The sequence below is a fragment of the Sciurus vulgaris genome, assembly GCF_902686455.1.
Source record: "Sciurus vulgaris genome assembly, chromosome: 6".
In the NCBI taxonomy this organism is placed as follows: Eukaryota; Metazoa; Chordata; class Mammalia; order Rodentia; family Sciuridae; genus Sciurus; species Sciurus vulgaris.
This window is the reverse complement of record NC_136466.1, coordinates 143098629-143123376: the sequence shown is the minus strand read 5'-3', so window position 1 is coordinate 143123376 and position 24748 is coordinate 143098629. Positions and strand designations below refer to the sequence as shown.

Genomic DNA, 24748 nt, shown 5'->3' with positions numbered 1-24748 from the left:
AAATGACTTGTGACCCTGACTTAGAAATGTTGAGCCTTCACCTTATTAGACTGTGCATGGTATTATGAACAAGACTACAAGTTATTAAATAAATAAGCAAAATACATAGGATAGTTAAAATTTTTAAACTACTCACCCTTATTGTCCATATCAAAGATTTTGTTTTTCTGCAGAAATGACAGAAAGGTATAATCAGGAGATTCCACTTCTGACCAGGTGGCAGAAGGTAAGGCTGTACTGAAAAGAATTCTAAGGCTGCATCCAGGCTGAGCAGAATAGGGTGCTGTGATTGATTAATGATGTCTGCTAGGCAGCAGGAGCCAGAAGCAGCAGTACATGTGCCACATACCCACCATCTTTCTTCTCATTCAAATGCCCACTGCAAACCATACAGAAGGTACCAGAAAAACTAAACATTTATCTGATACTAAAATGGGAAAAGATTTGTAAGCACAATGGAAATCAAACAATTATAAGAAAAAATGTGTAAACTAGTCTAAGATATCAGGGACCAACATATTAAGTATGAAAACAAAAAATATTTTTTTCACAAACATGGCAAAGGTATTATACACTTAATATATGGAGCACTCTGATAAATTGTTAAGAAAATGGTAATAATCAATAAAAAATAAGCAAGGAACAAGGGAAGATTATTAAAGAATTATAATGGTTTAGAAGCTTAGGTTACAAGTGTGCACACTCATATTGAAAGAAACAATAATTAGTGCATTCATGAAATAGCCTATTTTGCACATAGTAGAACATTAAAAATACACACTCAAATTTGATAAGAGTACAGAAAATGGATGCTTTTATATATCACTTTGGGACTATAAAGAGCTATCTTTTAGAGAATTTTTGAAAATATCCCCAGTAATTCATTTATAGGAATCCAATCTAAGGTAATGTTCTCAAATGTGAGCAAAATTTGTAGCATAAGAATAATTCAGAGATTTATAACAAAATTTGAATAAACTCTAAATGTGAAACATTAGGAAAACATAGAAATAAAATTTGATTTATCCAACAGTTGATAAAGTAGAGTTTAAAGCAAGCCTTCAAGATGTTTTGAAATAGTCTCATAACTTAGGAAATGTTCACATCGTCATCTGCATGAAGAGTTTACACATCCAATTGTGTGTTTCCCTATACATGATTAAAACTGTTATCTAAAACTTTCTTCAAGCAACTTGGTAATAGGAAAAAAGTCTTACAGTGTGGTGGGCCAGAACACAGGGTCTACAGTGACACATACCATTGTCACTTTAACAGTGTGAGCTTGGGCAAGTGTGAGTCTGTTTCCTCATCTGTGAAATGGGGATAATCAGAGTCTCTACCTTGAGTCTTAAGCAGAAACACTGTCAGGTGGCTAGTGTCGTGCCTGGGACACAGATGGTATTCAAATGCTGATGACTAGGCAGCCAAAGGAGAACTGGCCATCAGCTTTGAATGGATTGGTCTCAGTCAGTGACACTGGCCGTGGCACCTCTGGATCCTTACATTTCAAACAAAGGCCAATATGGCCATGCTTTGTGCAAGTCCAGCTGGCTTTGAGGTTGTCTGAGAGCATCCTCGTGAGCTGGAGTTTCCTGAGAAGCACCGTCAATGCCATTTCCTAAGCCATCCTTTCACCTGGTCTAGGAGACTAGTCAGTGAGACCCAGAGGGCTACCAGCTCTGGCAATACAGCTCAGCACTTACTGACATTGTCTCCAATTCCTACAGAAACAGCTGAGCAAGTATCTTGTGCAGGATACAGATGACAATGGGACTCTGAACTCACCTGAGGTCACAGAGTTGTGCAGATTTACACCTAAGTACCACTTCCAGATCCACCTGGTAACAAAGCCTAGACTTCCTCACTACCACTAAACACACATGTGCATGATGTGCACGTGCATGCGCGCGTGCGCACACACACACACACACACACACACACACACAGTTCTTAGCCTTGGATGCCTCCAGAGGACAGCTGAGCATACATGAGGGAGGGACACAGACCCCAAGCAATGGCCAAGTCCACAGTGGGAGGGGGAAGGCCCTGGTTTCCCTCCTTTCTGTCTTTATAACAAAGGGATGTGCTCCCTCCTCCTCTTAGCAATTGGAGACCCAAAGCCCTCTGTCCATTAAGGGAAGAGGCCTTCATCCGGTCAGCCCTGGTGTTATGGAACAAAGGCTCTCTGGGCCAGGGCTCTGCAGATGAAACCAGCCTTCAGGAGCAACAGCAGAAAGAAAGAAGCTCCAAGCCCTGCAGGAAGGCAGCCGCATTAGCCAAGAACCCAGGCTACCAAAAGAACCTTCAGCTTCTCTTGATTTTAACTGACCTGAGACTAGTTACCACAAGTTAGAATCTACAAATTTAAAAAATCAAAACAACAAAAACAAGAGCTAACGTGTGTTGTGCATTAAATTTATTGTGCTGAAACATGTAGTTCTTTAAATTCCTCATAACAACCCGATTCTCTAAGAGTGATGTTATGGCTCCAGTTTCCAGAGTGATTCATGAGTAAGATATGCATGCTATGTTCAGGGTCCTTTGCCAAGGAAGTGGGGAGCACTCCAGAGCATGGGACCCCCACAGACCCAGGCATTAGGGGCTGGAGCCAAAAATGAGAGGGCATGCTGGGTGCTTCCCTGTGAGAAAGATCAGCTGGGGTGCCTGGTTGGAGCTTGAGATAAGCCCCAGAGCCTAGCTGAAGGAGGACCCTAGGGACCCCTGTGACAGGGTCTTCAACCCTCAGACACCCAACCACCAGACAAGCATTTCTGATTTCCACCTGGGCTTGCACTCCTACAGCAAAATACCTTGAATTTATCTTGATGATTCCTACTAAAATCTCAGGTCTCTGACAGAGTCTCTAGATTTTTAGCTGAACTGACACCTAATAAAATACTTGGCTTTAAAATTTTTAAATTGACACATAATAATTGTATATATTCATGGGGTATAGTGTGCTATTTCAACACATGTATGCAGTCTCCAATGATCAAATCAGGGTGATTAGCATATCTAGCATCTCCAACATTTATCATTTTTCTGCTGATGCTGCTGGTCAAGGAACCACACGTGGGGAATCAAAGATCCTCACAAGAGTTCAGCAAGGGTTTTTTAGGTTTGTTGAAGAGCAGAGAATAAACATTTTTGCTATATTTTCAGCTTTGCAGGCTGGCAAAATTGAGGGTATTACATAGACACATATCCAGTTAAAATGTAGAATTCATTCTTAGCTATCAGGCTGTATAAAACAGGAGTTTGGCTTGTGAACTACAGTCACCTGACTCCTGGTCTGAACTCTAGAGCTTTCCTGGTCTTGGGACCAACTGACCTGTTCCCCCATGCCTGTTTCCCTGCTCTTCCTGAGCTTCTGGCTACCTAATGGTCTAGTCAGGGAAGTCTGCCATAGCTTCATGCTACTGGAGGGGTCAGTGAGTGTCTAATACAAGCTGTGACATGTCTCCACATGGCAGAGATGCCACTAAGGAAAGGAAGCCTCTTCTGTAACTGGCCCCAAACCTTAGAAGCCCAGGGGCATCGTGGTCATTATGAATTTAATGTTTCATATTGAAGGAAACTGATCAATGCTTGATTTTTCGAGAGCTAGATACCATCAAAGGTTATCTGTTTAGTGTTGTTTTCTTTGAGAATGAGGATTTTAAAAAGTAGTAACGATGACAGTCAAGACATCCAAATGAACCATTTATTTTTAAAGCACGTAATTCTTTGCATGGTTCAGATAACACAACAGTGGAAGTTCTGGGAACAGGATTATCTTATATTTATCGGAGTGTTTCATGTTCTACAGGAGTTCTGGGTTCACAGGCCTCCAGTGCTCCAAGCACCCACTCTGGCCCCTGCTAATTATAAACAGGGGAGGAAAGTGCAAGCCTCCTGCAGAAGGCACACCCCAGGTTTGCCCAGGATGTTTGTGTGGGGTGTGGGGAACTCAGTCCACAACAATGCTCAACCACTGTCGGATCTTCCACGACCAGGCTGAGCTATCCTTCCTCTCACACCGTCAGAAATCTGTAAAGCATTCCTGTCTTACTTCAGTCAAAGAGAACATGACTCGGAACCGGATGCTGCCAGGGGACCTGCTGGGAAGCAGCAGGGTGTGACACCACTTCTCACCTCCTCCCTGGAGTCACCCAGCATGCAGTGGTCGCCAGCAAGTTCTAAACGGGCCTTCAGCACCTTCCCCACCAGTTACATCTGCGTGAAGCTTTTAACACTTTCCCATTAAAAGCCTTCCATATTGTGCTTCACCAGGGTAGAACAAAGTGAATACCACAGCTAGCTATCAATGAATGTCCCTCTACGTGCTAAGGAAAAAAATGAGAAAAACAGAAAAGGAAGAGAGCATACAAGGCATGCGAGCACCTGCACTCTGTCTTCTGGAGTCAGAATCCAGTCCTTGGTCCTTGTCCTCGGTACTCTACAGTCGTTTACGAGTGGTACACAATGTTGGGAGACCATGCTATCATGCACAGATCACTGATTGGAAGAACTGACGCTCCCAGGATTGTCTTGCAAGGTGGTGACTTTGTCAAATGATAGCCATTCTGCCCTAATTAAGGCCCACAATCCCCTTTCCAAAAGCCTCAGGGTTTAATGTTTTGGAATTCAGGACTTTTGCAATTATAAACATAATTTAGGAAGTCACTGGTGGTTTCTGGGGACTGCAGGAAAGGGAGGATAAGGAGCTGTTTATCGGGTATAGTTTCTAGTTTACAAAATGAAAAGAGTTTTGGAGATTACTTGCACAACAATGTGACTGTGATTATCACCACTGAGATTCACATTTAAAAATAGCCAAAATTCTACTGTCATGTACAACAAATTAGAACAAATTTAAAAAGTAGCCACGATGGTAAATTCTATTAACATATGTATTTTGCCATCATTTTTAAAAATTCATTTGATCCACATAGCCTATATTACTGAGAAACCCTAGCAAAGACTGTGGAAGTCTCCTGAAATCAAACTCATAGATAATTCTGCAGAAAAATGTACAATCAGACTTACTAATTGGGATAAATTAAAAAATCGAAACCAGCTTCACATCATTTTCGGTCAGATTTTGCCACTGAATTAGTTTGCCAAATATTTGCTTTTAGTGAAACTTTTGGTTTTCAAGGGGCTCTGGAATTTGGGATGGGAGCTCAGAAACTGTGAATCTATCTCTCCCATTGACCCCACCACACTTCACCTTGGTGTGACATTTTCATTATCCACAGTATGCAGACGGGAAAATGCAGAGAGCAAGTAACGGGAGTAGGAAAGAGCCACTTGCTAGTCTGGATCCATATCTGCCTGAGTTTCCCGTGAAGCCTTCACTTGAACCCAGGCTCTGGTGGACACAGACGTGCTCACACAGCCACGGGATTCTCAAGAGTTCTCTTGAGGTTTGAAGAAAAAACCCCAGAGGACTCATCCCAATATGGGTGCTAGTGGAAGGTATGTGGGAAGGGGCCACTTGGAGGGTCTGATGGACCCCTATCCCCACAGCCTCTGGTAGTGTCACTCTCCAACAAGGACTGTGCATAGGAAAACTCACTACTCTGACCCCATGAGACCTGGCCTTTGATCTGTCATTACTTGAATTTAAAGAATAGAACATTTCTACCCAGGTGGACTTTGGCCTCCCTTTTCTCCAAGATTGATAGCAGCATTTTTTTCTTGATACCATGGATTAAACCCAAGGACATATAACCACTGAGCCACATCCCCAGCCCTTCTTTAGTATTTCATTTAGAGACAGGGTCTCCCGAGTTGCTTAGGGCCTTTCCAAGTTGCTGAGGATGGGTTTGAACTCACAATCCTCCTGGGATTACAGACCTGTGCCACTGGGTCTGGCTTGATAGAAACTTTTGACTGGGTTTTTCCCAAGAGATGAAGTTATGCAAACAAGGTGTCTTTGATGCCTTCTGCATGTGCCTGGGAAATACAAGAGCAAAGGAGATCTGATGAGAGAAGAAGTGCTGGCTCCCATCTCTCGCGTCTTCTATCATCCGCCCCGTCCTTTGGTGAGGAATGACCCCGAGCTGCAGACAATGTATCAAAATCTATCTTCGCACCTGCTGTGGGTCAGTTTTTACACCACGGCCCTGACCTGGCTGAGGAAGGATGGAGCTAGTCCTCGGGACCTCGGTGCTACTGTCCCTCTGGGAAGAAGGACTCAAGGGCAAAGGCTGGAGCGCCAGATGACCTGGTGAAGGGGGCTGGTTCTCAGCCAGGTCTTCTGAGGGATGGAGTGGGGACCAGGAGGCACCATAGACAGTGAGTTCCTTCCTGTTGTCCCTCAGCAGTGACTCCCCGAAGTGTAGGCGGAGAGGGTGGGGGTGCTGGTCAGCTGCTGGTCGGTTGACACTGGCACTGTTCTTAGCTCTGCTCTAGCAAGGGAAAACTGCTTTTTCCTAAGGGATTTGGACTGTCCCTTCCCAGTTTGATTAAACAAATAATTCCTCTTTCAACTGAGAGAAAACATCAGGATCTCAACATGGTATATTTTAAAAGAACAGAAAGAACTTCCATAAATCCCCGAGTCATCACAGCTGAACACATCTTTGCCTAGAGCCAACAGTGTGTGGGTGTTTAAACACGCATGCACACCCCATATGCCAACACACACACCACACATAAGCACACACATGCATAAACACACATGACACTCATATGCACACACACATACTCATAAACATGCATAGATGCAAATACATCGCACACACAAGTACACATACATACATAAATACACATACCATACATATAAATACACACATCAAACACATAAGCACACACACAAACGTGCACACACACCATTGGGCCTCAATTTAGCTAAAACACTCGTAAAATGACAGCCCCATTGTATGTGACATGCTCAAACCTGCATGGTGTCTTTTTAACCAAATATTCAGATTTCAAGAAAAATTGTGTGTGTGTGTGTGTGTGTGTGTGTGTGTGTGTGTGTGTGTGTGTTACACATCTGGCTTCAGGATAGAGCAGTATCCTAGATGAGTCAGCCTTCAGTCTGGCTGCAATGTCATAATCAGACCTCTCCTCCACACCAAATATTAGGGATCCTGGTCCAGACTCAGGCTCTGGAACGGCCACCTCCTCCCTTTGGTGCTCTGATCCAGAGCAGATGTGTCTGAGCAGACCAGACAGCCACTAGTTGGTGACAGGGAGGCTCGGCTGCCTCAGCTTGAGGTCCTGGCTGGCCCTTCTGGGTCAGGGGCTGAGTGCAGGGAGCAGAAGTCTATGCTCGTAAGTCTCAGGTACAGCTGTTTGGGACGAGGCAAGTGTGCAAAGGAGGCAGAAGTTCAGGAAAATCAAAGCACCTGGGAGCCAGACACAGGCTCCTGGAAACGTGGGCCAAGGTCTTTGCCTTTTAGGTAAAGATGCCAAAAAGCATTAGCATGTACAAACCACTTGACAGTTTTTCAGCCACAGCGGTGCGAATGAAGGATGTCCAGACCGTTTCTAGATATTCCAGAATACAAATAGAAAGAGACTCATATCTTAAATGAGTTGAGAGAATCCACAAAGATCTTCCAAACCCTTCACCTCACTGAGGAGGAAATGGACACTCAAGGTCACATAACTTGTCCAAGTGGGGGAATGATAGAAATGACACCCTACACAGTTCTCCTGATTTCCAGTCCAATTCCCTCTAAACTGCACTGTGGACAAAGGGAAATTTTAAATTCACATGCCTGTATAAGAAGAACTAAAAATAATGGTTACAAAATAAGAATTGCTTTCCATCTATAGCTAATTATTCGGCAATCTCAAGCATATGGTTAATACATGTCCTATCACTTTAATGTTTTTCAGGTAAAGCAACTCTAACCCTAGGCCAGCTTCGTCATTTGTAGAACACAGTCCAAGATGAAAGTGCTCATGGACCTGTCTGCTCTCCTCTCCAAAGAGAGGCCTCTCCTCGGCTTGCAGAAAGCTGCCTCTCTCTGTTCCTCACGTTCTCTCTTCCTCAGATGTTCCTCCTGCAAACGTTCACCTCCTCATGTGTATGAGGCCCAGATTTCCTCTTCTACGAGGGCATAATCACCATGCATTAGGCCACACTCTAATGACTGCATTTTAATTTAATTATCACTTTCTGGACTCTATTTTCAAAGATAGTCATATTCCAAGGTCCTGGGGGTTAAGACTTTAACACATGAATTTTGGGGAGGCACAGTTCAGCCCATAACAGTCATTATTCCTCAAAAGCTGGAAATTCTGCCAAAGTGATCTCAGGAAAAATGACTCCCATTTAATCTATACCTCCTTTTATAAGGTTTATGATAGGGCAGCCATCCTCAACCCTCCTGATTGTGTCCAGTTCCTCAGCTACACACCCATAGCACGTCACAATGTTCATATATATGATTTTTATAATTTTGGGGGGAGTATTGGGGATTGAACTCAGGGACACAACCACTGAGCCACATCCCCAGCCCTATTTTGTATTTTGTTTAGAGACAGGGTCTCACTGAGTTGCTTAGTTCCTTGCTTTTGCCGAGGCTGGCTTTGAACTCAGGATCCTCCTGCCTCAGCCTCTGGAGCCAGAATGATTTTTATAATTTTAAAGTTCTTTTTCCAGTAGATGGTAAGTTGATGAGGGGAAGGTTCAACTTGACATGTTCAGTCAGAGCTGTGCTCCTTGGTCTGGCCCATTGAAAGCACCAGATTAACATTTCTTGAAGGGAGGGAAGGTCAATCTATGATGCACAAACCAATGTAAACAAAATTCTAGAACTTTCTAATCTCTCTCATATTGGCCCAGTACATACTTTAGGTTCCTAGGGTAATCCATTTCTCTGACTTCAGAGAAGGTTTAAAGGACAAAATACATTGATAATTTTCTAAAGTATTTGATTTCAAATCTAACAAGTAAACTTTCTTCCCCATAAAGAAACAATTTTATGGTTATTTAGGAGATTTCCAGCTGCTGCACAGGAAGGGGATTGTGTGGGGGTGGAAATCTTTTCCAAACACTGACATTAATCAAGCTGCGGGACAAATACATAGTTAAACATTAATTGCTATCACAAGAGCTCATTGGCCTGGCCTCCAAGGCTCCGAGTGATCTCGGAGTGCTTAGTCCTGTGTCCAGGGAAGACCAGTGTCTACCCACACTGGTAGCATCCCATTGCAAACCCACACGAATCACACATTCAATCAACAAACCTTTACCAGACAAGCATTAAGCAGCAGATCCTGGACTCCACCCTTAGAGTATGAAGATGAGTCTAATGGTGGACATTAAATACAAGTTCAACAGGATAATAAGGAAACTATGATCCATTTATTTATTACTCATTGATTCACCATTTACCAGGTGCTTATTGCATGACAGGTTCTGTCCCAGGCTGGGAATATGGTAGAGAACAAAACAAGGAAGCATTTGCCTGCATGAAACGCTCTTCCAGTTGAGGGAAGACATCGATAAGCAAAAAAGTAGATAAAATAACATCAGTTGATGACAAGAACTGTGAAAAATAAAGCAGCATAAAGCAGTATATGGAGTGGTGGAAGGAAAAGCATCCTAGGTAATAACCAAATCTCAGATTGGACAGTGTTGAGTAGGACCTGAATCATGTGAGAGAGCAAGTCATGAAGAAATCTAGAGAATGGTATTCCAGGCAGAGGGGACAGCCAGTGCAAAGGTCCTGTGGTGATCCCATTTCAAGGAACATGAAGGAAGCATGGAAGGTACAGGAGAGTGGTTGGAGATGAGCAAAAAGGTAACCATGGGTCACCTAAAAGTGCATAATGAGCTGAATATGGGGCACGTCAGACCTTCTAGGCAACCCAGTGTCAGGGGAGGGGATCTCACAGACAGCTCAGCATCTGAAATAAGAACAGAAGAATGCCAGAAAGCTGCTTATGTGCCAGATAAGAGTCTGTCCTCCCACTGGCCACAGGAAGATGGAACCCCTGTGTGGCCTGTGTTCGGAAACCCTGTTTGCTAGGATTGCTGTGACCAACTGACTTGGCCCCTGGGGCCTCCCTGGCCTTCCAAGGCTTCTGCTCCAGTCTGGTCTTCCTAGAGGACACACTGCCTCTCCAAGGGCTGCTCGGGCTCCACTGCCTTCCCTGACTGGTTCAGAACATCGTCCACTCCTTCAGCCTGAGCACCTACTACCTGCTGCAGTCCAGAGCTTGCTGAGTAGATGAAGTCACTCACTTTTTTTTTCTAGTCATCCATCCATCCATCCATCCATCCATCCATCCACCCTTTCTCTGCTTTCTTCTTTTTCCAAAATAAGAATTCTAAGTTGCCTCTTTTAAGCTACAAGCTCAGGACATGAGTCTCAACCTGTGGCACATCTTTCTCGGTTCCATTTCGATGGTGAGGTAGGCATTGCTTCTGGCCAGCAGGCCATTCGGAACCCACTGAGCTTCTTCAGGAAAGCCTGGGATTTCACAGGGGTTAAGCTGACTCTGCTTAAACAAAATGTAAGTATCCAATAAGCTTCCAAATACATCAGAGGGGAGAAGTACAACACTGAACATCTTAAGTTCAACATTTCTGAGTTCTTGCTGTGGCCAGGACCTTTGCAAAATCTTAGGGATGCCCCTGAAATAGGCAGACATGATTCCTGTCCTCACTGAGCTTATTAAACAGACACTCATCGTGATAAAGCCTGTGGTAGGGTCCAAATTCACTGGCGTTGAGTCACTTAGTGCAGATCCAAGGACAGCCAAGATTTGCTAATGGAAGCCGCACATTAAAGGATGAATAGAAGTAACCCAGGAAAGCATTTGGAGAGAACAAGGTTCAGGCAAAAGGAACCTAAGTGCAGAGGCCAGACGCAATGAAAACCAAGGCTTCTGGGCGGAAGAGAGCTAGTCCAGGACAGCACAGGCCACAGCTGGATGGCAAGAGGTGAGACTGAAGGAACAGGCAGGGCAGCCCAGAGGAGGCGCTCCCGCCACTTACGAAAGAGCTGGGCGTTCTCTGAGGGTAAGGGAGGTATGGACGGGCCTTACAGCTGGGGAAGACAAGATCTCTGACTTCCAGTGGGAGAGGATCGGGGCAGGGAGATTGGGGAGGAAGCTGTGGAGTACCAAGATGCCGAAGCTCAGGGATAGTGCTGGGGAAAGGCCCGCAGAGCCCTCCTGGGGAGGCGAAATGACAGGACGTGGTCATGACACGGTTTGACCGAACACATCGAGTAGAGAAGAAAGAGCACATGCGAGGTTTGTTTGCCACAAAGAGTTATTTTATTTGTTCGTTTTGGTTTTTGTTTTTTGTTTTTTGTGCTTTTTTGTACAGACTGCATTTTGACTCATTGTACACAAATGGAGTACAACTTTTCATTTCTATGGTTGTATGTGATGTAGATTCACACCATTCGTGTAATCATACACGTACATAGGGTAATGATGTCTGTCTCAGTCCACCATCTTTCATACCCTCACCCCCTCACCCCTCTCATTTCCCTCTACATAATCCAAAATTCCTCCATTCTTCTCTCACCCCCATCCCCCACCCCCATTATGTATCATCATCAACTTATCAGAGACAACATTCAGCCTTTGGTGTTTTGGGATTGGTTTAATTTACTTAGCATGATATTCTCCAATTCCATCCATTTACCAGCAAATGCCATAATTTTATTCTTCTTTATGGCTAATATTCCATGAGTAATATTCCATGGTATATATATACCACAGTTTCTTTATCCATTGATCTATTGGAGGGCATCTCAGTTGGTTCCACAATCAAGCTATTGTGAATTAAGCTGCTGTAAACATTGATGTGGCTGCGTTACTGTAATATGCTGATTTTAAGTCCTTTGGGTATAAATGGAAGAGTGGGATAACTGGGTCTAAAGGTTGGTCCATTCCAAGCTTCCGGAGGAATCCCCATACTGCTTTCCAGAGCCACACAGAGTTTTCAAACTAGAAGTTGAGTCATTTATTTTTTTAAGGGTGAACAGAGCTTTCCTTTGCCTCAGGGCCACACATGGCCCCACTACTTCACATCTCAGAGTCTGGAAGAAGATCAGCAAATACCATGTTTCCAAAGAAAAGCTATTTTCAGAGTGGGCTAGAAAGTCTATGTTCCTGGAGCCAGGAAGGACGGTGCAGAGCTGAGAGCGTGCAGAAAGAGAACTACCACGTGACGCGCATGGAAAGAAGCTTTTGATTAATGACTGTCTCCGAGGTATGGACCAGCTGTGCTGAGCCTCTGGTACTCTGAGACCCCGAAGTCTTGGTCCTGCATTTTACTAAGCAAAGAAATCCAACAAGATCACCATTTCACCTTTCACATATCCACGAATTATTTCCCCAAATTCTCTCCAAGAGTTTTTTCATCTCATTAACAAATCTTGAAGCACTTTACCAATATTCCCACTAGTTAGTTCTTAAAGTCGATTTCACACACACACACACAAAATCACCCCACTTTAAAAAAAGAAAAGAAAACAAGCATAGAAAAATAATTACAATGTTAACTAACTCACTGAAAAGCAAAGGATGAACCACTGTGGGATTGCCTCTAATTGATTACTTGGCAATCAAGGAACCAAGAAATTCAGAACAAGGCTAGGATGGGTTGTGTCAAGAACCCTGTTAGGCAAAGAAAATTCATAATGCTGTCCATCAAGTACGTTCTAGATGTGATATGGAATATGGTGGTCCTTTGGAATCTTCAGCTAAATGGATTTCTGTGAAATCAGGACAAAGTTAAAAATATCCCCAAGGTATGTTACCTTGTTTTTGATTTATTAGATCATTGATCTGATATGCTAATTAACTCTGGTGCATGATTATTAATATTGTTATATTACCTAGCATTTGTCAAGATTTAATGTCACACATATCATTTAAAAAAAAAAAAACTCAAAAATTTCCAAAGAACTTCCATAAGAAATCCTTTTGAGACTTTGATTTCTTGCAATATGATGGACTAGATTTTATGAAAAAAACTCCTAATAGTAAGCACCTTACAATACTAAAGTATGAAAATAAGGGGAAATTGTCAGAGGTTAAAGGAAGAAAAGAGAAAAAGAAAAATTTCAGAGAGAAAAGCAAAAGACACAATCAGGTGGCTTGACTTCAGTCCTCAATTAGTCCACTCCATGCTAATCAGGGTATTGCTGTGAAGGTATTTTGCAGATGTAATTATAGCCCATTGTCAGCTGACTCCAAGTAAAGATAATTAGCCTGGATGATCTAGTAGGCCTAGATTAACCAGCTAAAAGGCCCTAACATGCAGAGCTGAGGATTCCTAAAAGAAGAAATTCTGCCTGTGGGTGGGGCTCCAGCCTGTGCCCTGGGGTCCCAGCCTGCCCTTTTTGGTGTCCTGCCCATAGACTTTGGACTTTTCTAGCCAACCCCCTACTGTTGCACAAGCCAATTATTTTCACTAAATCTGTTAATATATGTTTCCTGCTGGTTCTGGCTCTCTGCATATGTTGATGTATAGCACCAGCAGCTAATCTGGGACATCTGCTGCTCCCTACTTCTGCTTTAGGAAAAAGGAACAAGTTTAAGAACCAAACAGTAATATCGGAGACTAACTGAAAAGGTAAACCAGAAAAGAGATAAGTAAGCAAATCTAAACCTTGGGCATCTGGGCCTCAACTTTGGATACAGGGAAAAAGCTATTCATTGAAACCCATAGTATAAGTCATAGATTTGGGGCCCAAAGCCACAACAGCTTATGTGTAACTAACATGACAGTCCATGTCACAGTCATCAGACTGACAAAATTAAAGTGAGAATTCCAAGTCATAGACAAAATATGGAACAGCAGGAACCCTCATTCACTGTGCTTGAACCTCAGTCTTGGGATGCAATTTTGCATTATCCAGTGAAGTCACAGATGTAGGTATTCTACATGTTGCTGATAACTCCAGGGAGTTATTCCATAACTCCTAGTAGTGGAATGAAATCCCTATGAACCTATGGACTAGGAAACATGAAGGAGAATGGTCTTTGTAACATAGTAGTCCAGACCTGGAAGCAGTTCAGAAACATAGGGCTCAGAAAAGCAAACAAAAACAAAACTAGTGTAACAGATCAATAAAATGTAGTCAAAATTGATTAAATCTAAAGCAAAATAGCATTATATTAAAGTCTCAGAAAAAAGAAATTGAGTCATATTAATCAGGGACATATTGCAAAATTCCTGAAACCTTTCTATGTATGAAATAAAAATAAGTGAAGGGCCAGATTTTAGGATAAAGTAATTGAGACATTTTCTTTCTTGAGGTGTACTGCAAAGAGAGAATGCGTCACACATGGTAAAGATGATTTTTAATACAATCACAGTAATTTAGTCCCACAACATCGACTGACCTAAGCATAAAGTGTACCTCAATGTTAGCCAGAGGCACAGCTACTGTCAGTCGATTCCATCACCTCTGCCGGGTAACGTGGCATAAGGACAGTGCCATTATCTGGAATAGCAAGACCACGTACATCCCACTCTACTAAGATTTTTAAATGCCAAATGCCATGGAGGTTTTAATATTCACAAGCACCGTGGAGATTCTTGAATATCTAGCTATCATTTAAGCATTCTTGTCTTAAGAAGAGGGACAGTCCCAAACAACACGTATTTCCTCACCATCTAGAGAAGACACATTCCTTCTTCCTTTCTGTCAATGCTCCCTGGAGTAGAAGCCAGGGTACACTGGCCTTCATCTTCCTGGCTACCACTCTTGTGTCAGTTTCACGTCAGCAACTCACTGAGTTCCGAGTTCCTGCTTTGCACCTGCTTTGCTGCTCTATGCTGGTGTGGGCGGAGCCTCTAACAGGCTTGTGAGAAAGGCTGGTCAAGCAAGATTTATATTCAAGGACCATGCAAAGAAGAAATATGAGGCAGTAAAAAGCCTGAGCTATCACAGAACTACGACTTGTAATCTTGGCTTACTCTGACACAAAAGAACTTGAAGCCATTGAAAATCCAGTCCCCTCCCTAAATTACAACTGCTTCTTTGTTGGAGGGAGATGTCAAAGGTCCTTCCAGCACAGTGACTGGATCAATTCTGACACTGAGATTCTGGGAAAGTAGAAGAGAGTGTCTTCAGGAAATGTGTAGAAAAATGCACAAGCAGCTCACTGGCTGGGTGGATGAGCCACAGAAGGTTCTGTAGAAGTGCAAAGTCCCAAGATTGGCCTAGAAGCACCGTAAGAAATAGTATGACAAGCACTGTAATTGGGGTGGTGTGTGTAAGCTCATAGGGACCGTGTCCTTCATGAACCCCACTCTCTCTCCATTCATTCATTTAGTCATGGGTTCTCCTCATGACTAAATATGAGCTATCCTCAATCCATTTTTTATCAACTTACTTCAACAGGACTGCAATAGGGGAGAGAGGAGGATGGATGAAGAATTAACACAACTCACAGAACAATTGTGCCCACAGGAGCAGCCGCCCAGCCAAATTCTCCCCCTGCCTTAGTAACAGTCACGTTGGCCACCTGAATCTGTGATTCTCTCTAAAAGACATGGAGTCACACACACATGTTCTCCATTGCCCAACAAGTAATATGAATTGGGCAACAATCCAGGTGACTGGGGCCATGACAGAGTCCTAAAAGTCCCATGGAGATTGTTATCGGGATTGGTTCCTTTGGCAACAAGATCAGCAAATGATGAAACTTTTCTCTGAGCACTTACTAGAAGATATGCACAGGAAATTATTTAATTTAAAAGAAAGTTGGTACTACTTACTAAAGAATTATAACTCTGATTTTGCGCACAGAAAGCACTATAGACATTATAGACTCAAGTTTCTTATTGCTTACATGCACTGCTAAGGTTATAGAAGAAACTCCCAGAAGAGTCAGTATCAAGTGTGGGGAAAGTGGGTGCTGTGCGTCTGCAGGGTGGTCGCTTGCCCCGTTATCTATCCATTCTACTGTGTGCAAAGTCACCGGGGGCTCCCTCTCTCCTCTGTCATCTGCCTGTTCTCCCTTTGAGGTCCGTTCTCCAAATTGTTAAGAAATAAAGTGATTTTACTTATTTCTCTTGTTAACTATCATTCTGGCATTGCTTATTTTCCCTTCTGAAGAAAGGAAATATGTAATATTTAAGGAAATGTCTCAATTTCCCATGGCCCTTCAGGCATAGCTTATTATTTCCTGCACATTAAAGAGAATGTGGGTTTCCAAGGAAATAACTGGGGTCAGTTTATCTCTGAAAGCTCTGTTACCTGCTTAGGACAAGACAGAGAAGGGCAGAACAGATCACATTCAGGGCAGGAGGGCAGGGAACAGAGCGAACACAACACAACACAGACGGAAGCAGCTCTGCAGAATTCATTACCTGATAATGAATTGACGTGTTTTTCATTTTCTCTCAATGCATCATTATTAGTATCATCAAACATTTAAATCTGCCTTCCGCATACAGGTGTGGGAAGCTGTCTGGTAATATTTCCCACTAAAATATTTAACACTACTAATATTGAAAATCATGATGTCCTTAAGCTAATTTTCCTCTAAATGTTCAGAACAGTTGTAATTTTAAAAACCAATATACTATTATGAATGTCTTATGAGTATCATCAACTAATGGGACAAGGAGGTAGGCGAGCCTTTTCCCCAGTTCCTATTAAGAATATAAAGAAACTTGAGCATATAGAAGTGAAATAATTTATACAACACTCATACTTTCTGGCAGCAGAATAGAGAGGAGATAATGGACTTGAATAAGAAGAGGTAAATCAAAAGAGCCAATTCTTCAACCTGTGAATATGTTTAAGTCACAATACCCTTTAATCCACAGGCTGGCTCCTTTGTCTCTGGAACTCTCTGCCTCCGGTAAACGATGTGTGGGTAGGCGCCCTCGGCCACTGGATGCTTTTTAACAGGCTCAATGAAAAAGTCTCCATGTGGTAGATGGAAAAATCCAGTCTGAAAATATATTCAATAAGAAAGTTTAATTCAATCAACCCTCCACAAAAGAAAGTTAGTAAAATTAAAGATTATATAGATCTTGGTTAATCTCTCAGAGTCCTAAAAACCAGTGCTCTACCACTTGATTTCATTGAAGAGATACACACAATTTGATGAAATACCTTTATAGGTCATGGTTGTTCAGGGTTTAGGGGGTCATTGATCCCTCTTGAGACCCTCCAGAAAACAATACCCATTCATTTATATCAGTATCCAAAATGTAGCATACAAGTTTTTGGATTCATGAATCCTTCTTAAATCCATTGCTAAATAATTATGGATCTGAAATTAAGAGCCAGTGCTGCTGCTTGCTCAATTGTAGAGTTGATACCTAGACCCCATACCTCACCAAAAAGTGTTAGAATATTTCTCTGTATGTGGGTAACCCCAGATACATGTTTACACAACTGCTTGACCTGAAGTGTTTAATGTTGCTTTCCACTCAAGAAAACAAACATGGTGTGAAGTGTTTGATCTGTGACTGTGTTACAGGTGTCTACAAGGAAAGGCAGCATTCCTATTTCATAGAAATGAAATTCACTGATATGCCAGAGAATGCTGATCAGTGAGAAACTCAATGCTAGAGGTCAGGTTTAGAAGGGTCTGTCCCCTTGTCCCTTAAGGAAAAGTTCTTAAAGCCCTTTAAGATGCACAGAAACATCCCTTACCAATGATCTCTTTGGATGGACTTAACACTCAGGATGCACAATTCCATATCTATGAACCAAAGGGCTTGCCTTAGACAACCTGTTTGGAGTGTTGTAGAGACTAGGAGCTCAGACTCTGGAATGAAGCTGGGTTCCAAATGAACTGGTTCCTCTACTTATTAACCCTTGACCTTGGGTAAATGACTTGCTCAGTTTCAGCTTTCTCAGTTGAAAAAATGTTATAATTATGGGTTGCCATGAAGATTGAGTTAATATTTGCAATGCTTTTAGCAAAGGGCCTGGCTCATAATCTTACCTATGATTAGTCTCTCCAACATAAGTCATTTCATTGTATCAGGGTCTCCAGAGTCAAGATAGCTGTTCAGTGAATGTTAAGATTGCAGAAATAAACCTGGAAATAGCAGGACTTCAGGGGAACTGTGAAAGGCTTCCAAGTTCAGGTGCCCTTCTCCATTCCTCAGTGACTCAGGGCTGCCCAGTTCTACAGATGAGCCTAAATACCAACTAAGCAGACTCCACAGACAGGAGGCAGGAGGGACTCCCTCAAGGAGGGAGGCTTATCTACTGGGCAGCCCTTAAGTTGGTTGTCTTTCCAAAAGTTTGCTTCATTGGGCCAGTTATATAACCACACCTTAACATAAATCTCACAGTTGGCTTCCTATTTTGATTATTGACCTTAAAATCTTAAATAACAAGGGTAACAGAAAAACCACTTCACTGAGAGTCATAAGAGTGGCTGTGTGACCTTGAAGAGATTACATAAACTTTTTGAGCCACAACGTTCTCATCTGCAAAATGAGGCAATGCTTACTACCTCGTAGGACTGGCAGGAGAATCAATAAGAACCAGGTAGTAAAAGTGTCATGGAAACCATTTTACAAATGTAGAGGGGTAATACTTGAACTAGCAATTCCCGTAGTGGTTACATCTAACTTCAAATTTGCTTTTATGCTGACATTTCTTAGGAAACCTAACACTTTTTCTTTCCTCAGTATCTTTCTGTGAGGAGAACCTCTGGGATAGGAAGAACAGGCAAGGCCTAGAGTGGGATCAAATAACTGCAATAAAATAGCTGGAAACAGCGTGCATGCAGTGCTGAGATTCGGCTCCATTTTTACCATAAGTCAGAGGCCAGGCGAGGGAGGAGATGTGGGCCTGTCACTAATGAGACTCGTTTGTTCCCTGGAAACAAAGCGGAAGTCCCAGGCTCTTCAGGGATGGCCGGACCTGGGGGGTCTTTTGTGTACTGTTATCAAACCAAAACTTTGAAGGAAAAATCAACAAGAAAACCACCAAGAAAGGGACTAATGGGGATTTCTTTAGACTCACATTTTGGACCCTGGTTGTGCAAAAAAACAGATAGGACTCCACTTGAGGAGAGTAACGGTTTTATGGATAAGACAAAGGAAAATGCCTGAAAGCCAAACATTTTCCTGCAAGTGGCTCCCTTCCATCTGCACCCCTCCACAGGCTAAGCCTCGCCTATGTGTACCCAGAAATCTCTTCAGCTGAATGGAGACCTGGGAGAGCTGGCAACTCGCCAGCGTGGGGCACGCAGGAGACCTGCTCACGTGCAAGTAGGGCTGCTGGCCAGGCCCCCACGTGTGCTGTGGAGAAGGGAACTGGCAGGAAAAGACAGAGCCCCTGTGGGAAGAGCGAGGGGCCGGGAGGGGCGTTTCTCAGCTGCGCTCTGCACGTCCTGGCTCTTCTAACACACAAAGGCAGAGTTCTGACATCTGGTACCCAGGTGGCCCTGGCTTATTGGTCTTTTCTCCACATACAGGAGCCAGGTCATGCTGGAAGAAATGCTCTATGGTTTGATTACAAAGAAAGGCCTGGCTCCAGACTTTCCCAGAAGCACACTGCCCACAAAAATCACCTTCCTCTGTCACCAGGTCTGGCTTTGAGTACAAGGAGGCACTTTCCAGTCCAGTTTTTCATGCAATCTGTTCACTTCTCCTGTACCCAACAAGGAAAATGAAATTGAGAAAGTGTGGATTTACTGAGGACTTGTACTCTGTATTTAGAAGAACCCAGACAGAACAGGATCAAAAAAGACAAATTCCTCCTTTCACTTCCTCTGTTGTTCACTCTTCTCCCTCTCAGTATCGACTAGTCTTAACAAACTCCTAACTCTCTTTTGGAAATAAACCCACCTACCTGTTTTAAATAAGCTATAAATATCAGTGAATGCATCCCAAGGCAAGCCTCTAAAAACTGTTTTAGAGAAATTTTATTTTGTAGCATACCAAGAGATATACAAATCAAAACTGTAAATATCCATAAGTTTTTCATGAAGGGAACATGTGTGTGAAGAAATGGTATGTTAAACTAGGTGCCATTGGCAGTGCCATTGTGCACACCTATGAGCCCAGCAAACTCAGGAGGCTGAAACAGGAGGATTGCAAGTTTAAGGCCAGCCTCAGCAACTTAGCAAGACCCTGCCTCAAAATTAAGAAAAAAAAAAAAAAAAAAAGGACTGAGGATGTAGCTCAGCACCTCTGGATTCAACCTTGGGTCCCTCTGCCTAAAAAAAAAAAAAAAAAAAAGAAATGGAATATACCAGTTAATTATAACTAATTAACTCCATGTTCTTCCTCCCAATTAAAAGTGCCCCCCAACATTAACCATTGTCCTGATTTCTAACAGAAATAAATCTGTTTTAAGTCTATCCTTAATCTTTTTATAGGAGTCATTATTTGACTCCAAAGAAAAAATGTCTACTAATTCATTCCAAGTGTGGAGGGCTGACCAATGGAAAGGTTTATGTTAAGGCGGGTAGACTTCTCAAGGGCTATTAAGTCACTCTTGAAATTACTTCAATAGAAACAAGGCAAACCCAGGTGGCTAGACAGTGCAGAGGTGTCCTGGTACAAATCAGGTGGCATCCGACCTCCACTGCTTTCTCCCGGGGCAGGGCGAGGAGGGACTGTGACGTACTCCTCAGGGCAGACTCAAATTGAGGATAAATGTCCACAACCTCTCCTCCCTCCCCTCGACTTGCACCAAAGTATTAGTCACCTTGATGTCTATAACATCACACTTCAGTTAGGAACAGTGGGATCCAGTGAGAAACTAGCAATGTCTTACAAGAAATTATAATACAGGGCGCTTTAGAGTCACAGAGCCTAGAGAAAAGTCACCTATCCATGCTGTAGCGCCTTCAGGAGCACCACAGGCAAAACCTAGCTGCCTGAAGGGTAAGGACCAGTGGTATTACAAAACACACACGAACAGCACCCCCTGGAGTTGTGCAATGGAATAGTGCTGCCCAAACTCATCACTCTGTCCTAGAAAGAAATTCCTTTTAATTCGAAAATGTCATAAATTACCCCATCAATTTTTTGTTTTTTGGCTCCCATAGTGATGAGAACATGATCCACACTGAAATCAAGAACTGAAAATTAAAAAAAAAAAAAAAGGTTTGGGATAAGAAGGTACCTAAAACACCCAATGATAGCATATGGAGCCCCAGAAAAGATAACACCTGCCCCCCATTAAATAGATAGGAAAGGGGACACAAGAGCACACCACAAACCCCACTGCTGGAAATCAGTCTGCATCATTACATGGCCAGCCTGTGCCAAGAGCTCTGAACCCTCCTCTCAAGGTTCATAGTCCAGCCAGGAAGATAGGCCCATGTTCCTGAAGGCAGTGAGAAGGGAATAGCAAAGCCCTAGAATTTTCAGGTTCAAAAGTGCTGAGTGTTCTCTGCCCATAGACCAGCCCACAGCCCCTGGCAGTGCTGGAGCTAGAGCACAGACCTGCAGCCCTGTATGCAGAGCCCTACCCATCTCCCACGGCACCCGCAGGGCGGCACGTCCCTGGGTGCTATGGATTCCAGTGCTGGGGCTCACAGCAGGTGGAGGCCAGTGGAAGGCACTAGTTTTAAAGAGTAAGGAAAATTGAATTTCTATAGTCTCCAAAACACCTGGCTCAGTTCTAAAGAAATGAAATGAAGTTAATCCACAATGATTAACCTTCTTGTTGCTGGTTTGTACAATGCAGACAGCTTTTTCTCATTAAGTACGTATCCAGGACCACAAGCCAGTTAAAAATTGAACTCCATGGATTACAGACACCTTGGAATAGGAAAGGAGATGGTGGCATCACGGGGAAGATTCCTTTGTGTGCTCCACCATCTGCTGTGATGCCCAGAGCTCCCTCCTGGCCCCCATGGAGCCAAGGAGGAGAGAGACTGGTAATGCCACTGAGTTCTGGAGGTAAAGTCTGTGAGTCTTGGCAGCCCTGGTGACACATGTAGTTTGAAGAGATTTGGGTTTCAGGCAGGAAGACACTCTCCATTGCGCCCCCTTGCAGTTGCCATGAGCCAGGCAGCTGTTAGGGACATGACAATATAGAAGACCTCATCCCTCTGTCCTGGAATGGTGCAGTTGACAGAACTCACTGTAATGACACAGATGCTCTGTCTGCACTGTCCAGTTCAGTGGCTGCCAGCCCCATGTGACTATTGAGCACTTGAGATGTGGTTAGTACAACAGAAGATCCGAATTTCTTATTTCATTTAACTTTGTTTTCTTAAATTTACACAACCACAGGCAGTTGGATTTCTTGTTTCTAGAAGCTGACTGACTAGGGATGGAGAGAGATCCATAAGCATGTTCAAAGCACGGCGATGAGTGTTATAATCAAAGATAAATTTGAGCACTCGTCTTAAAAAAGAAATGACTTCGAAAATGGGATATACTTCACTATAACAATTTGGTTTTCATGAGCAATCAGAATCCAGAGTGGGAGCTCCAATGCACTCTACACAGGCTTCAGAGGATTAATAGAAGCAACTAGACATAAAAAAAAATGCAACATTTACCAAAATTAAAATGAGACTCTGGAAATAGATTTAACTGTGCAAAGACTGTGTGAGGAGGCTGCCACCGTCCTGAGGTCAGAAAAAGAAAAGGAGCACAGGAACCTGGAACTGGGGTTGTGGCCATAAAGAAATGGACACTAAGGTCCACTTCTCTAGGGGGCTGAGAGGCCTGGAGAGTCCTCACATTCTCTGCTGCTCTTCAGCAGAGCCTGATGCAACCCTGATATACACAAGACCACTCCCAATGAACTGGCTGAAGAGTCCTACTGAATCCAGAGTCTAAAACAGTAGGAAAAAATATTGTTGGAAAAAGGGACAAAATGAGTTCCAAAGGATATAAAATCAGGTTATAACAGGATCTAATAGAAACAGCATGAGCTATGTGATCTTGGTCACACTACTTAACATACTGAGCCCACTCAGTTTTCTCACCTGTAAAATGGGGCAAAACTTGTCTTCACTTGGAGGGTTGTGACTTTCAGAGATGCTGAATGTAAAATCCCTAGCAGAGGCCTTGGTATGTTGTAGGTACTCAATAAATTCATAGTAGTTCATTTGATCATAGTGTCACACACTCAAGTATAAAGTGGTGTTCGAAAGCAAGTACTCCAGGTCCCGTTGCTCAGTTTGTCTCTCAGCTGCAAGTAACTTAACTTCTCCGGGTCTTAGTTTCCTTATCTGATACACACAGTAGTTAAAATAACTTATTAGACATTGTCATGTGAATTAAGTCAGCTTGTATAAAGGGATTGATGAGTGTCAGCACCTCAGGGCCTAGTAAGCATTAACTATTAGCTATTACGACAATCGAAGGAACTTCCTTCCCCCAGATGTGGGGGCCTGAAGTTAAGAGCTTCTGTGAAAACTCACGGAGGCCCTTTTAAAAGCTACCACCTGCCACCCTGGTAAACCTAATTCTTTCCTTTAACAGGCAGAGAAGTGCTGCCCCTGGCCAGATGGGAGAGATGTCAAGCAGTAGCAAGTGACCGTGAGCCATCTCTGGGCTGGAAGATGGAACCCACACCCTAACAGTGAACCTCTCCACATAATGAGTGGAAACAGAGCTCCTTCAGTGGAAATCTGAAGTGCAATTGAAATCAGGAAGGCAATGGAATAAGCTGTCAGAGCAAGATGGGGATGCATTTGCCTGATGGCTTTAGAGAGGGATGAACATTAGACAAGGAGGTGGAGGGACCCCACAAATGTACAGCTGAAATTGCCAGATGTCAGGATCTCTAAGATTCTGAGTAGAAGAAGGAAGAGAAGAGAGCCCATGGATATTGTAAACAAGATCTGTTGGCAGAAGGGTGGAGAGAAGGAAGCAGGAAGGAACTGCTCAGATCAATGGTTTTCAGAGTACCTGTCAGATCTGAGTTGAGAGAACCAGGAGATAGGGCCTCAAATACACCCAAATCAAGGTCCAGATTCAGATAGTAGTGGAAAGAGCAAAGGACGTGTAGGCCCTCATAGTCTACACCCAAGACATAGGTGGAATTGCTTCCTCCCCTCTCTCCTCACAGCTGCAGAAGTAACTTCCTTCCGTGAAGTGTGGGGGTTTCCCTAGTGAGCAGGGAAAGGTGAGGATCCTTCACCTCTATGCAGAGGCTCTCCCTAGTGGATGCCAGGCAGGGCCAGCGGATGCCATGCCAATTAGTGGAGAAATAGTGGTGACTGGCCACACAGGGAGCTATCTGGAAAAATCTAAGAGGAAACAGAATTAACAGACTTTTTGTTTTTGTTTTTTTTTTTTTTCTTTTTCTTTCAATTCTCAGGGCTGGAAGCCAAGTCTAAGGCTACTAGTCAAACCTCTAAAGCATAAACATCTTCTCAGCCTGGGAGGTTGGCTTTCAGGACATCTTTCAGGAAAAGTCAATCAGAATTAGCAAACTGGGATTTCTTCAAATGAATTAAGGCAACACCTTCAGATGACTTAATATCCAAGTCTTTAAATTGCCCGGGGATGCCAAGTCCTGGCCTCTTCATTTTCCTGCTAGAGACAGAATCTAGCAGTTTGTTTTCCTTCAGTGGAAAATGCCAGATTTTGGAGACAAGGTCTGAGTTCAACACTTAGTTCCAGCACTGGCAAGCAATGCGACATTGCACAAGTAATTTGGTCTTTCTAAGTCTCAGTTTTCTCACCTGTAAAATGGCAATGACAACATGCATTTTTGGGGAGGAGTGATATTAAGAATTGAATGAGGTAATACACAATAATGGTCCCAAGTCCCCCTCCAAAAAAAAAAAAAAAAAAAAAAAAAAACAAAAACAAAACTTACCCCAAGTAAATATTTCTGTACAAAATTTCTCACAGTGATAGTATCTT

General features: G+C 43.1%; 1 protein-coding gene across 1 annotated transcript in view; it reads right to left on the bottom strand.

Annotated features, from left to right (window-relative positions):
* Positions 1–24748, bottom strand: part of ADAMTS12 (ADAM metallopeptidase with thrombospondin type 1 motif 12) — a 329970-nt gene that overhangs the window by 199617 nt on the left and 105605 nt on the right. Inside the window, exon 3 of the mRNA XM_079144478.1 lies at positions 16743–16884. Within this exon, the coding sequence (XP_079000604.1) occupies positions 16743–16884 (142 nt within the window). The remainder of the gene's footprint in view (positions 1–16742; positions 16885–24748) is intronic.